The sequence below is a fragment of the Malus domestica genome, chromosome 04 (genome assembly GCF_042453785.1).
Source record: "Malus domestica chromosome 04, GDT2T_hap1".
NCBI classification, from domain to species: Eukaryota; Viridiplantae; Streptophyta; class Magnoliopsida; order Rosales; family Rosaceae; genus Malus; species Malus domestica.
In genome coordinates this window covers 18187209-18201252 of record NC_091664.1, presented here as the reverse complement: position 1 = coordinate 18201252, position 14044 = coordinate 18187209, and the positions used below count along the sequence as shown (strand labels likewise).

Genomic DNA, 14044 nt, shown 5'->3' with positions numbered 1-14044 from the left:
GAAGTGCAAAGAGGAACGCATGACGCACAGGTAAGTTCAGGTGAGTTTATGGTGTTACTCGAAAGGATCGAGTTATGACATGACTATATTTATGTTAATAGGCAACTCCGACATTGTCGTACAGGTTGCAATGATAGGCAACTCCGACACTGTCGTACAGGTTGCCCATGAGTCGTACATGTTATGTTGAGATGCATTAAGAGCTCATAAACCTGCACCCCGGTGTTAGTGCTCCCGCCCGTGGCCAGGGCACAGTCCTTCATGTGATGTTCACCTCCCGCACCTTACGCTCACCTTGGATACAAGGTAGGTGCACAATCCTGTCGTACAGACCACTTTAGGTGGTTCCAACTCATAGGTGACCTGCGATTATTCGCACAGTCTTCACGTGATCGTAGCACTTGACCTTATTTATTTACACTCAGTCCTATCGTACAAACCACTTTAGGTGGTTCCGACTCGTGTGCAGGTATACTTATTGAGCTATAGATTCAGTTGTACAAGTCATAAGAGGTGACTCCGACTTATGAGCTAGCACATGTGATGAGATATGGATAAGTTGTACAGGTCATAAGAGGTGACTCTGACTTATGAGTTAGCATATGTGATGAGATATGGATAAATCGTACATGTCACAAGAGGTGACTCCGACTTATGAGCTAGCATATGTGACGAGATATGGATAAGTCATACAGGTCACAAGAGGTGACTCCAACTCATGAGTTAGCATATGTGATGAGATATGGATAAGTCATAAGGTCACTATAGGTGACTCCGACTTATGAGCTAACATATGTGATGATATATGGATAAGTCGTACATGTCACAAGAGGTGACTCCGACTTATGAGCTAGCATATGTGATGAGAAATGGATAAGTCGTACAGGTCACTATAGGTGACTCCGACTTATGAGCTAGCATTGATTGATGAGACATGGTTGTAGTCGTACAGGTCACCATAGGTGACTCCGACTGACGTGCTAGTATGGGTTATTAAGCACTTGATTATTTATATTGCTAATGAGATGCTGTGATGTGGTATACTTTTGAATTTAATGTTATTATAATTTTGATTTCATGTTTATCCGTAGTATGATTTTCTGGAAGCTAAATAGGTGTTACTGTGAGGGATTATATCGTTTAGAAGGTTTTTATTAAAGCCTTATTTTTCTAGCCCACTCACTCTTGTTTTTATCCCTCCAGGTCTAGTAGCAGAGCTTTCGTATCAACGAGGATTCGTGGCAAGTCTTGGTATTGGAGATTACCTTCAATGGTACAATTTTCAATCCACTCTACTATACTTACTTATGCTCTGACGTCATGTGTGAAATGAGTTCATTTCCACTCACGGCGCACTCTTGTATTTAGGCACTTTTAGGTTTAAATTTATTCACATTTTTCTACATCATCATACTTTATGGCTTCGTCACCTTCCAGGTGTCGGCCAGCACCGCTCGATTCGGAGTCCTAGTAGACATCCTACGTCGGGGTGTGTCAGTTTCAATCAAAGAATATTCATAGCTAAGGACCGCATCTAAAGTCTCCCTATTATTAATATGGTCTTAGAGGGTTGCATGCAATCTAATTCACTCCTTATACAGCATAGAGCTCTGATTGAGAAGTTAATATATACTCATGACAACTCAAGTTTTAACCAATTAGTAACGTTAACTATTTATCTAGACATACTCTGCCAAGTAATTTCATGACACGAACCGTTCAGTTTTTAGGTCATCACTCATGGATTATCTTGTAAAGTTCTATCAATTAGAAATCGTTTAATCCTTCTTATTTGTTATGGTGAGCATTTCGTATTGACAACACTGTTTGTCTATCATACTGTAGTTAGAAAACTAAACAATTTTCGATTTTAGTGAATTTTGTAGAGATGATCTTTTAGCGATAACCTAAAAAATGATCGGTTCAAATTATGAGAAATTTAATGAAGTTGACTCAGAAGAGTGGTTAACATTATTTTAGGCTACTAACTAAATATAAACATGAAACGATTGGATAATTAAAAAGGTATATAAGATTGGACTAAATTTGGCTATACTTCGTACAAACACTAAGATTCAATTGCGTTAATCAAAACCTCAAGGACTTAATCAAATTGACCATGACTATACATTATGCTGTTCCGATCCGATCTTGTGTTCGAACTTTTTATTTTTTCAGTCATGCATCTTTAAAGATTATTATTTATTTAACATTTTGAAACTGCATTAATGCAGAAGTAGACCGTAACTCGCGCGTCTGGTGCGTTCAAGTCAAAACCAATTGTAATTCATCATTGATCCTCTTCCCGATCTCTATACATAATAGCTTAAGGATTAGATTATATACCAAGCATGTGAGGAAACTAATTTATGTGAGGAAAGTAATTTAGTGAGTTCATTACTAATTGATGTGTCCATAATCAATTAAATATTAATAAAAGATTTTAACTCTAAGTAGACAAATATTTCATGCAGTTAATCGCGGCCAAAATAGATTATAGTGAGTTATAACTTATAATCATAAGATATTAAGAGAAGGTTTTAGAGAAGTACTATTAATCTAGACGCCTGCGCGTGGGATGATCCTAACATTTTCCAAGATTTTAATTCATCGAAATATATGGCCTGCATTCTCCAGTAGTGACCTGGTACCATACCTAAAAATACAGTAAGTCTGGAAGATGATCAGTAATATCAGCATGACAGCTTATACGATCGTATATGTGTAAGAAATATCACGATCACGATCATGATCATTATCATGATGATGATGGATGGTGCAGCATGCATGCATCGATCATGCATCACAGTCCCAGCATTCTGGGTCCCCTCTTTTTCCCACAGAGAAAACTCAGACAGAGGTATCACGGACGGTCCTTTCAAATGCCTCGGGAACCCCAAAATTATTCATGCACACATTTTCACACTCATGTCTGATATATATCTGCTTAATTATTAATTTATTTGAGTCCAACTTTAATTATAGCAATAATCATTTTAAAGCTGATCAAATTCGAAAGTCTCGTAAAAGGCAAGTAACTTTCTGAGAATTACCTTATTTATTCTTTTTTTTTTTGGGTCAATAAATTACCTTTTTTTATTCGATCTCTAGCTTCAAAATCATTTTCAATTAGAGTAACCCTTTAACTAATTATGTATTTGTAAACATAATTGGGGTTTGAGCTCAGAAAAGGAGAAAACAACAAAATGCACACTACCCCACACATTCTGCTTTCACTTGCACCCCCTAGCTAAAGCAAGCTCATGACTCTGCCTCTCACACACTTCCACTTTTGTGTACGTGTGTGTAAAAAAAACTTAGGTAGAGCGAGTTTACTATTACATCAAGTTTTAGTAAAATAAAGTTTTTTATTTTTTATGATAATGTATTATTTAAATATTGATTAACGTATTTATTTCTATTAATTAATGAATTTTTTTTTGTCAATCAAAAGAGTGTGAAAAGACAACTTAGTCTTCTATCACAAAAAAAATGTTAGGCAATAATGTAATTTCACAGGTCTAAATTTTACTGTTTTTATTGAAACCTCACCTACAGGTGATGTTAAAATATCTTTAATATTTAAAATTCAAAAAAAATTCAAAAAAAAAAACCTCCCACTTCCCCACATTCTCTCTCTCTCTCCCTCTCTCCTTCTCATTTTCTAAAAAAAATATGTTTCTACACACATAGTATGTAAGCAAATGCTAGTTTTTATTAATGATACATTATTTAGTTTAAATTTTTAATTTATCTAGCATTACTCAAAAAACATAATAATGATAAAATTATTTCATATAAATTGCTCTCAGTATGACTCTACTGTCTCAGAGAGAGAGAAAGAGAGAGAGAGAGTGAGAGAGAGAGGGTGGTGGCCCATCAAAATATATGGCTGACGGACTTTGAGGATAAAGGAGACTTATACGCGTAAGACTATGACTGCATAGAAGAAAAATAGAGAAAGAGAGACAGAGCTTAGCCAGGAAAATATAAAAGATGATATATTCTCTTTTAGGCATCATGGTTTTTGGTTTTTTCTCTTAGAAAATCAAACAGACAGAGGCAAAAACCAGATCATCATCAACCTCTAGCGTCCTATATTTTTGTGAGAGGGTTTTTGTAATTTACAGTGCTACTAAAAAAAACAACCTGACTTGGGTTTTGGCAGAATCGATTGGAGTGTGTGTCTAAACACAAAACACTTGTTTTTTTTTGTTCTTCTTTTAGCCTCCTTAATTAGAGCCTTTCCAAAACTAGTCTATTTTTGATCTTTTGTGAACGACTAAACTACAAAAAGAGATATGCAAAAGATGTCCGGTGATGGTTTTTCGATTAATATGTCATCCGCCATTGACGGGTTTGCTCAAGATCATCAACTAAATGATAACCCTAGCGGCGGCCTAAAACCCAATCCTCCTAACGCCGTCGCCAAAAAAAAGAGAAATCTCCCGGGAACACCAGGCAAGCAAGTTACCTCCATTTCATTTTTCCCAACTTATCCTTTTCATTCTCCGGGCGGCCGCAGAAGCCATACAATCATATATTCAATTTACTAGTACTAATCTTGGTGGATTTGTTCTCAATTTATTGTTTCATACTTTGTCTCAACAGATCCAGATGCTGAGGTTATTGGCCTATCTCCGACAACCCTAATGGCAACAAACCGGTTCGTCTGCGAAATATGCAACAAGGGTTTCCAGAGAGACCAGAATTTGCAGCTTCACAGAAGGGGTCACAACCTTCCCTGGAAGCTCAAGCAGCGACTGAACAAGGAGGTGAAGAAGAAGGTTTATATTTGCCCCGAGAAGACCTGCGTCCACCATGACCCGTCGAGAGCTCTTGGAGACCTCACCGGAATAAAGAAGCATTTCAGCAGAAAACATGGAGAGAAAAAGTGGAAGTGTGAGAAGTGTTCGAAGAAATATGCTGTCCAATCGGATTGGAAAGCTCACTCCAAGACCTGTGGGACTAGAGAGTACAAGTGTGACTGTGGAACCCTCTTTTCCAGGTAACATATCTTCATAATACCCAAGTTTTTTCTTTTTTTGAGTAATTTAAATGTTTGCTTATGTTGTAGATGAATTTAATGCTCATCAATGTGTATAGGGTTTAATGAGTTATAGGGTTTGAAGTTAATGCAACAACATTATATGATTGGGTAATAAATGGGGTTTCATTTTTTATTTTATTTTTACTTGAAATTTCCCTTAATTTAAACAGGAAAGATAGCTTCATCACACACAGAGCATTTTGTGATGCCCTAACTGAAGAGAGTGCTAGGCTCACTACTTCATCAGTTACTGGAGTTCATACAAATCTCAACTTTGGAAATGATGCAATGTTAAACAATCCAATGATGAACAATAGTCAAGCAGTAGTTCAAGATGCGTCTCAAATTTCCATGCAGTATGGGCAAGGTTTGATGAGGCAAGATTTCAATGGCTTAGATCAGCTTCATCAACATGAGAAGCCAAGATTATCACTTTGGTTGAATCAGCAGGCAACCAGTAATTCTAATCAGGTTAATCTGATAGATGATATGCAAGCAAATCCTAATCATCCGCTTTATGTAACATCATCAAGCTCTAATGCTTTTCCTGAAATGGTGCAAATGCCATCGTCTTCCAACAATGTCAATCTTTTTGGCTCATCTAATTCCATGCCAACTTTTGGAGCTTCAACAAATGGTGCAAATCTCTCTTTGTCACCGGGTCAAGAAAGCGGGACTAGTAAGCTCATTGGGAAAAATAGTAATTTGGTGGGCAGCGGCGTGTCCAAGCCACCGGCTGCCCCAATGTCAGCCACAGCACTTTTACAAAAAGCAGCTCAATTGGGTTCGACTAGAAGCAGCAACAACCAAGGCAGCAGCTTGGGTGTAAATGTAATGTCCTCATCATCTTCTTCCAGGGGCTTCTCGAATTTGAACCAAAATCGATCGAACGAGCTTCATCAAGTTGTACAAAATGCACATCAATCAGGTGGTGGTAGTGCAAATTTGAGTTCATTAACAAGTTCATCATCAAATACCAGTGCTACTACACTTGAGCAGCTAATGAATACTATTCAACGGGGTCCGAGCAATATCGGAAGTATTGATCATCAAAACAGTCTAACTAGGGACTTTTTGGGCATGGGAGGAGCAGGAGGAGGAGAACATATTGATCAGTTATCCCATACCAATAGGCAAATATTTTTTCCACAAGATCTAGCCAAGTTTGCATCTTCAATGAGCCAATTCACTCGCAACCACTAGAGTCCTAATCAGAAAACTCAGGGAAGGACTAAGATATGCACCATTACGGACACCACTATGGTTCCCTTGACGAATAATATAATGTTGTATGTAAGTCCTCATGCATATTTCATTGCAGTATTAGTTCGGAATACTGGCTAACGCCGTGTAGTAAGTCATTCTCGAAAACTCAATGTTCATGTTGACATATTCAAACTCAGTCTGAATCAGGACACCGAGTTGATGAATTCAAAGTCAGCTGGGGACCGCATGCTTGCTGAAGGATCGATAAGGATGATGGGGGAGCTGGATCTCTGTGGCTCTGCCTCTGGATGCAGCAGGCAAATGTGGTCTCAACTCTCAACTAGCTTTAGCTAGAGAGAGATCATATTTAGTTTTTTTCGGATGGGGCCCAGCATTGTATTTGCATGTCTGAAAGCGACAGAACGAAGAGCAAACTTCGAATTATTTATATATTTGCATGTTTTCGTTGTTTCTGTTGTTTTATCCTGTATGCGTTATTTTAACCTTTTTTTAGGATAATTTCCTTTGCTTTTGATATTTTCTGTTTTGTTATTTTTTAACTCAAATTTATGCTGCTGGATCACATGAATAGTAGCTTTGTGACTCCTTCTGAAATCGGACAGAGTGCACAGAAAACTACGTAATCGTATGGTTTGACCGTTCGTCAAAGTTATCCGGCCGCCCGTCAACGTTGGTGGGTTTACTTAAAGTAAGAAGACCAATAATTATTGAAGATGATGCCTTTACCGTTCATAGTAATTTGTAAAAGACAACGTGTGCATGCAGCAGTGGTTTAGGGTTTGGTTATCACTAGGGCACACGTAACAAGTGAAACGTATAGCTATAGGAGTAGTTTAGAAAAAGAATAATGTTATTTATACTATATTTTTATACTATATTTTCATACCATTTTAATTAGGTGGCATTTGATATGGACAATCACATTATTTGAATTAATTAGATTTTTAAATTTAGTTTATTATTTAATATATTAATAATTAAGAAAAATTAGTTAATTAAATGATGATTGTGGTATACGAGGAGTCTTTCCCCTTCATTTCTTTGGGTTTTGCAAATTTTTCAAATGATGTGACTGTCTACATCAGATGTCACCTAAAGTGGTATAAAAATGTAACATAAAAACATGATATGAATAACATTACTCTTAAAAAAAAAAAAAAAACCTTACAGTTAATAATATAAGTGCATGGCGAATTTATACTTTATGGTAGAGTGTTACTAAAAAGAACTTGTGTGTAATACGAAGTATCAAGTATGTAGTACTAATTAGACCCGGCAGTTTCTGACACAACACAAAAATAACAGATTTTGAGTCAACACGATAACTAATCGGGTCATTATCGGGTGACCCATTAATAACGAGTTCGTAACTGGTATACACGTGGGTAACCCATTTCGACCCGTTAAGAAAAAAATTATTTTGATAATTTTAAAGTTTAATTACTAAAAGATTTATTATAATTATTAGGATAAATTTTATTATGAAAGTTCCTTATTATCATTATTATGATAAATTTTACTTAACATGTTGTTGTCCAAAATTAAAATAAACTAGTATAGTATTTGTATAGAAAGAAGAAGACATACATACAAGTATGAAAAATGTGAAAGAATATATAAACACTCGTGATTTATCATTATTCCTCCACGAGTAGATAATGGTTACACTTACATTATCGTTTAGATTTTTAAAATCCTCCAAACCCTCATGAATAATGTTTTTTATTTGGCGGCAAAATTAATAAAATTAATAATAATTATTGTAGAAGTGTTAAAAAAATGTAAAAAAATATATATACAATCACTCATAGTGACAAGCTTTATAACTTTGATGAAGGGGTCAGCTTCGAAATCAACACTATAATCCATAAACCTTAAATTTATATTTAACCGTCGATTGTCATTTATGTTTTATTCTTCTTACTGAATTTCATTTTTTAAATTTTCTTTTTTGAAAACATGATCATCTAGTGGATGAAAGAAGATGAATGGTTCAGATCCTTGATACCACGTTTCGATATTTACGGTTAACTGAAATATGAGTCAATGTCATATAGTTTGTAGAAACTTTATAAACATCCAACAAAATTTTCACTAACCGTAAAAACTCTGAATATAATATCAACGATCCAAACCGTTCATATTCCTACATTCTCTAATAGATCATGTTTTCAAAAAAGAAAATTTGAAAAAACAAAATTTGATGAGAACAATGAAGCGTAAATGTAAACAACAATCAATGGTTAAATTTTGATCTATGATTTATATGATTATAGTGGCAAATTTCGAAGTTAAGCTCTTCATGAAAGTTGTAAAGCTTGTCATTACGAGCGTTTCTATATTTTTTTCTATATTTTTTACACTTCTACATTAATTAAAAAACTATTAAAGACTTTACTTAAATAACAGTCGTAAGATAAATGAGAGTAAATCTGTACCATTGGATTCTATTTCACGTATATTATTAGAACTTTTATGGACGAAAAAACCCCTTCTCTATTCCAATATTTTCCAATTTTACCATTCGATCAATTTATCTAAGCGAAAACATACTTAAAAGAAAATTGCGTTTTTATGTTTTGGATGTGACAATATGGTATGTATATACTTATTTAGTATTATGTTTTTCATTTGATTATTTATTGGTTTAAAATATATTTTCCTTAACGGGTAACGGGTCGGGTCATTTTACCTGTTTATTTTAACGGGTGTTACACGACACGACCCGTTAAGATATCGGGTATGACACGAAAACGACACGAATGCCTAGTCTAATGTTGATTACTAATTATAATACACACACACACACACACACACACACATTACACAAGATTTGACACAAACTTTAGACCATTAGACTAGCTACACACATATTACACAAGATTTGACACAAACTTTAGACCATTAGATTAGCTCACTTGTAATGATTGGGATGTAATATGACATGTCAATTGATTTGATTATTAATTTTATCAAACAAATACATATTGGAAATAAAAATTTGAACTTTCCAATAATAATTTCTCTTTGCCCTATATCATTAATTCTATTGTAGGCCTAATTTACTAAATCATATAAAGGACATAGAGAGAGGGGGCACGGCAATAGTAGAGAGAAAGAGAGATGTGTAATTGTGAGGTATGTGTTGTATCACCCCATTGTGCCTTTATTTATAGTAGTAAGGAAGGTTAAATCCTTACCCTAATAGGATTGCAACTCTAATAGGATAATATCTAACCCTAGAGAATAATCCAAAATATCCCTAGATACATTAGGATTTACACAATCACATTCCTAATCTAATAGGACTGCAACACTCCAGCTTGAGTGTGCAAATACTCAAACAAATAGGGCATCAGGTCTTCAGCAATGAAGTAAGTACAGTTGATGAAGTCATTGGCACAATGAGCGAATACGAGTCTCAGATCAACGAAAGAATGCATAAAAGGTAAAACTCACAAAACCTCGTTATGATAAAACCCAAGGTAGGAGAAAAACCCATAGACTAAGGAGAAAAGTGAGAAGTTGCATTAAGTTAAAACTATATGTCTTATGCACGCAATTAGAAGAGCTCACAAGGGTATGACCAGCCTAGAATGGGTACCTCGTCAAAACTTAGTTAGATAGTAAAAACCCAGTGGGAAAAATGCTCTTAATCGTAAGGAAAAAGAGTACATTAAGATCAAGTGAGTATACTTCTGGATACTCCCCTGAGTTTGATAGAACTTCCAAATGAGAATTACAAACATTGCATATGAATAGTTAGGCATACCAATTCCTCAAACAAGCTTCTAGAAGGTTGACTTCAGCAGTGACGTCGTGTAGAGGTCGGCAAAGTTGCTTGGGATTGGCTTGCATACTTTAATCTCCTAATGCTTTACTGATGTAGATGTAGACGTAATATTTCTTGGTGTTGACTTCGTTGATGTATCATGTCTTTGTCGGGTTGATACATGCGGCATAGTCTTCATAGATCGTCGTTGGGATTCAACAATGGATAAAAACATCGCAGGTACTTCGAATATGCTCAACAAGAGCTCTCAACCATGTTTCACGTGTGGCGTAGTGAAGTGAGGGTGAGTCTTGGAATGATTCAAAAATTTCCCAACTAAGGTCATATCGTGGACCTCCAAGATATTGCGATATCATTAATAGTAAAAACATATCCATTCAGGGATTTACCTTGTGCGGGTTTGATAAGTAACCATCGTCAGCATAACAAACAAGGCAAACATCATTCTGAGGATCAGAGGGGTCGAATTCGCTCAAGATGTGTTGAGATTACCTTCAAGGTAGCAGAAAACGTCTTCAATACCAATTCAGTGATTGCGTACAAGCGTAGTGCTGCATCTTTACCAATAGATCAACAGCGAATGAGATGTCCTATCTAACGTAATGAGCTAAGTACAACAAAATGCAAAGTTGAACTTAGATATGGAATTTCAGATTCCATAACTTCTTAAAGGGTCTCATTTACATATATCGTATGGAAGATCATAAGTATACTCAGGGGTGTAGTTTGACTAGTAGACCAACGTACCGTCAAAACAACGCTTGAACTTCAGTTCAAGGTATAAATGAGTTTTTCCAAGATCCTTCATCTCAAATTCCGTCTTCAGGTGCTAGGCAATTTTCTCAAGCTCTTCTAGAGTCTTAGTGAGATTTATGTCACCAACATAAACTGTAACTCTAGCAATTTGGAATAAGACTTCATAGTTTAACACGCAAGGGCATAATTCATATCCCTAATCGATCAAATAATCATTTAGACAGGTATACCACATCTGTCGGATTGCTTTAATTCATAAGTGAATGCCTCAAACAAGTTTAGAGAGGGTGTTCTGTGGTTTGGAACTATTTAAACCAATCCATGTAATTCTTCGGGAACTTACATGTAAATCTCCGTATCACTATCCCTATGGAGAAAACATTAACCACATTTCATAATGCTGCAATCAATCACATAGCTTTTGAGAGAAACCTTGCGTCGTAAGGCGTGCATCATATCATACTATTTCATTCACCTCATTACCCTTCCTTTCTCACTTATAACACAACATGGTTACCTTGGGCAGTGTAGGAACGATAGGTCCAAACACACTTTGGTAAGGAATTTAACTTGGATTGTAATTTCAGTTGTCCAATCAGTTCCACGTTGTCACTAATCAACAAAACATGGTTCGATATCGTCGCTTTCATTTATGTCGGTAGCTACCATATAAGTGAAAACATCATTGATGATAATCTCATTCCAATTTCATTATCTCATCTAAACTAGTATTCTGGACTAAGAACTTTAAGTCTCGAAAGTAATCTGGATTAATCTCATGAAATGGAAATGATTTCAAACAGCGATCAAGAACTGTGACCTTCCTTTTCTAGGGAAGTGAATCTAATGAACTGAGTGACCTATCGTGCTTTAGGATGAGATAGATTGATTGGCTATCCATCAGTGTACCAGATCATTCAACAAAGGCGGCACACCCTTCGGGGATGTTGACTCGATGTCCTTTAAGTACGTATATCCTTGCAGGCATGTTTACAACTGGTATATGATCTCATCAATTTAGCTAGATCAGAGAAATACATCTGGAGCAACATTCTAAAAGCTAGAATTCATTGTGCTTGCTTATCACACTTGTGCGGTACGAGGATTGAGATGAGATATAATGGGCAACGTCCACGCAAATTCATGTCGCTCTACAGAAATGTTGACGTTCTTATCTCCCTCTAACGGCGGGAATACTGTCTCATTGAAGTGACAATCTACAAATGAGCGGTAAAGAGATCGCATGTCAGGGTTCTAAGAGAGCTAGTGTGAAGGAAAATCGTAAGTGACAAAGATTCACATCCTTCTTTGAGGACCCATATTGGTACGTTGGGACAACACAACTTTGCACATGGAATGCAGCCTAACTATGTAAGTATGAAACGTTAGGTTCATACCCAGTAACCAACTGTAACATCAAATAAGTTGGGTGGCAATGGGCTTCAAGGCGGACCAACATAGTTGCATAAAAGATTGCATAGCCCTAGGTAGAAACTGAAAGCTTGGTGCATTCACCAAGGTTCGGGCAATCATTTATATTGCGTTTATGATCACTCTGCGAGGCTATTTTAGGGTGAACATGAGAATTCGATGTTCAATTATAAACCTAAAAGACATGCAATTATAAACCTAAAAGACATGCAGTACTTATAAAAAACCATCAATATAAACTCTCCGGCATTATCTAGTCTTCTAGACTTTATGGGATAATTAGGGTGGTGAACCCTGTAATATTGGCCAGAAGGTTTAGCAGCAATTTGTGCAGACAAACATGTGACTAGTTTGTCGATTCATCAACCAAAACCATAAGTATTTATATGGTCCGCATTTTGGTTGGATTAGTTCACATATGTTCCCTTGAATCCATTGTGAAAAGAGGGTTGTTTTGTATCTTTGCTAGGGATGATATAGAAATCAAATTTCCCAAATAAGCAAGCTTGGCAAAGTGTGCTTGTAAGCACGTGATCCTTACTTCAGGTAAGAAGATGCGACATGGCATCATTCTTTGACCTAAGTGTCCTAAACGGTCATGCCAAAGCAAGTAAATTACTCAATCACCAGCCTCTAGGCCAGCCACATGTGGCACGTTCTCGGCCGGGAGACACTTCATTAGTCCCAAATCAAAGCTTTAGTCTCATGTTTGGAGGTTATTCTACTCTATTTCCTTTAGTGGTTTCATTCATGATCATTGTTCTCTCGAATATCCTTAAGACTCAACGACTTTCTTCCGGAACGGGGAGAATATAAGGTCTCTTAAATGGTAAGTTAGTACGATTCATACAACGAGGAGCGTGACAATGTTCTGAATTAGGTTAGATAGACCTGAAGTCGTTGCTAGAGAAGTGATTTAAGCATAATGTTAGTGTCTGTAGTATTGCATTCATCCAGACAACTAACTTCACCATATTTGTACCTAATCATGTGTTTAATTGAATTCGGTCACATGTATACAAGAAACATGATTAAATTAATTTGTATTCGAGGACAATATCAATAAAATTATCCGTAACGAAAAACAAACACCAAACTTGAATCTAAGAACATGAAAAAATGTTCACAAAGTAAATGGTTTACTGAGGGTATCCAGCCAACAAGGCCATCCATGTCACAATTCTACTCTTCCAACAATGTTCGGTGGAGCAAAATTAGTTTCACATATTGACTACGAGAATGGTACTCCTTAACAACATTGGTAGAGGAACGAACAGGTGCATAACCAATGATTTATTTCATCGAGACGGAAGTAGATTCTGCAATGTTGAGGCTTAGGAATATTATCCCTTATTCTTGAAGTTTAAGGTCTTAGGTGCCAAGGATCACGCTTCGGGCATGATGCCACCCCTTGGCAGGCCCTGATTCTACCATATGTTGTAAAAAAAAAACAAACTCGAAATTGGATTATGAGAGAGACAGACCCAGGCTTGGATTCGGTAAACTCCAGCCGAAGCTGGAATGGTCTGTTCTGTAGGAGCAAAGCAATACCGTACGGTGGGCCCTAGCCAAAACTGGGAATCACCGTTCGGTAGGCCTTGACCGAACTGGGTCGGGCCATTCAGTTAACTCTAGCTGAACTGAGTCTATACTGCTCGATAGACTCAAACCGAAGCAAGGTCTATACCATTCTCTCACATTTGTGGTAGTAATCAAATTCGAGAATTTGGTAAACTTCCGCTTTATACATTGTTGTTTCAGGAGTGAGTTAGAAACATGGAAGGATG

The 14044-nt window shown here is 36.5% G+C and overlaps 1 protein-coding gene across 1 annotated transcript; it reads left to right on the top strand.

Moving 5' to 3' along the window:
* Positions 1 to 3937: 3937 nt before the first annotated feature.
* LOC103433280 (zinc finger protein JACKDAW-like) lies at positions 3938 to 6727 on the top strand. The gene is made up of 3 exons (XM_008371532.4): positions 3938 to 4461; positions 4612 to 5008; positions 5221 to 6727. The coding sequence occupies exons 1-3, from the start codon at positions 4302 to 4304 to the stop codon at positions 6251 to 6253; spliced, it is 1590 nt and encodes a 529-aa protein (XP_008369754.2). The 5' UTR covers positions 3938 to 4301; the 3' UTR covers positions 6254 to 6727.
* The last annotated feature ends 7317 nt before the right edge of the window (positions 6728 to 14044 follow it).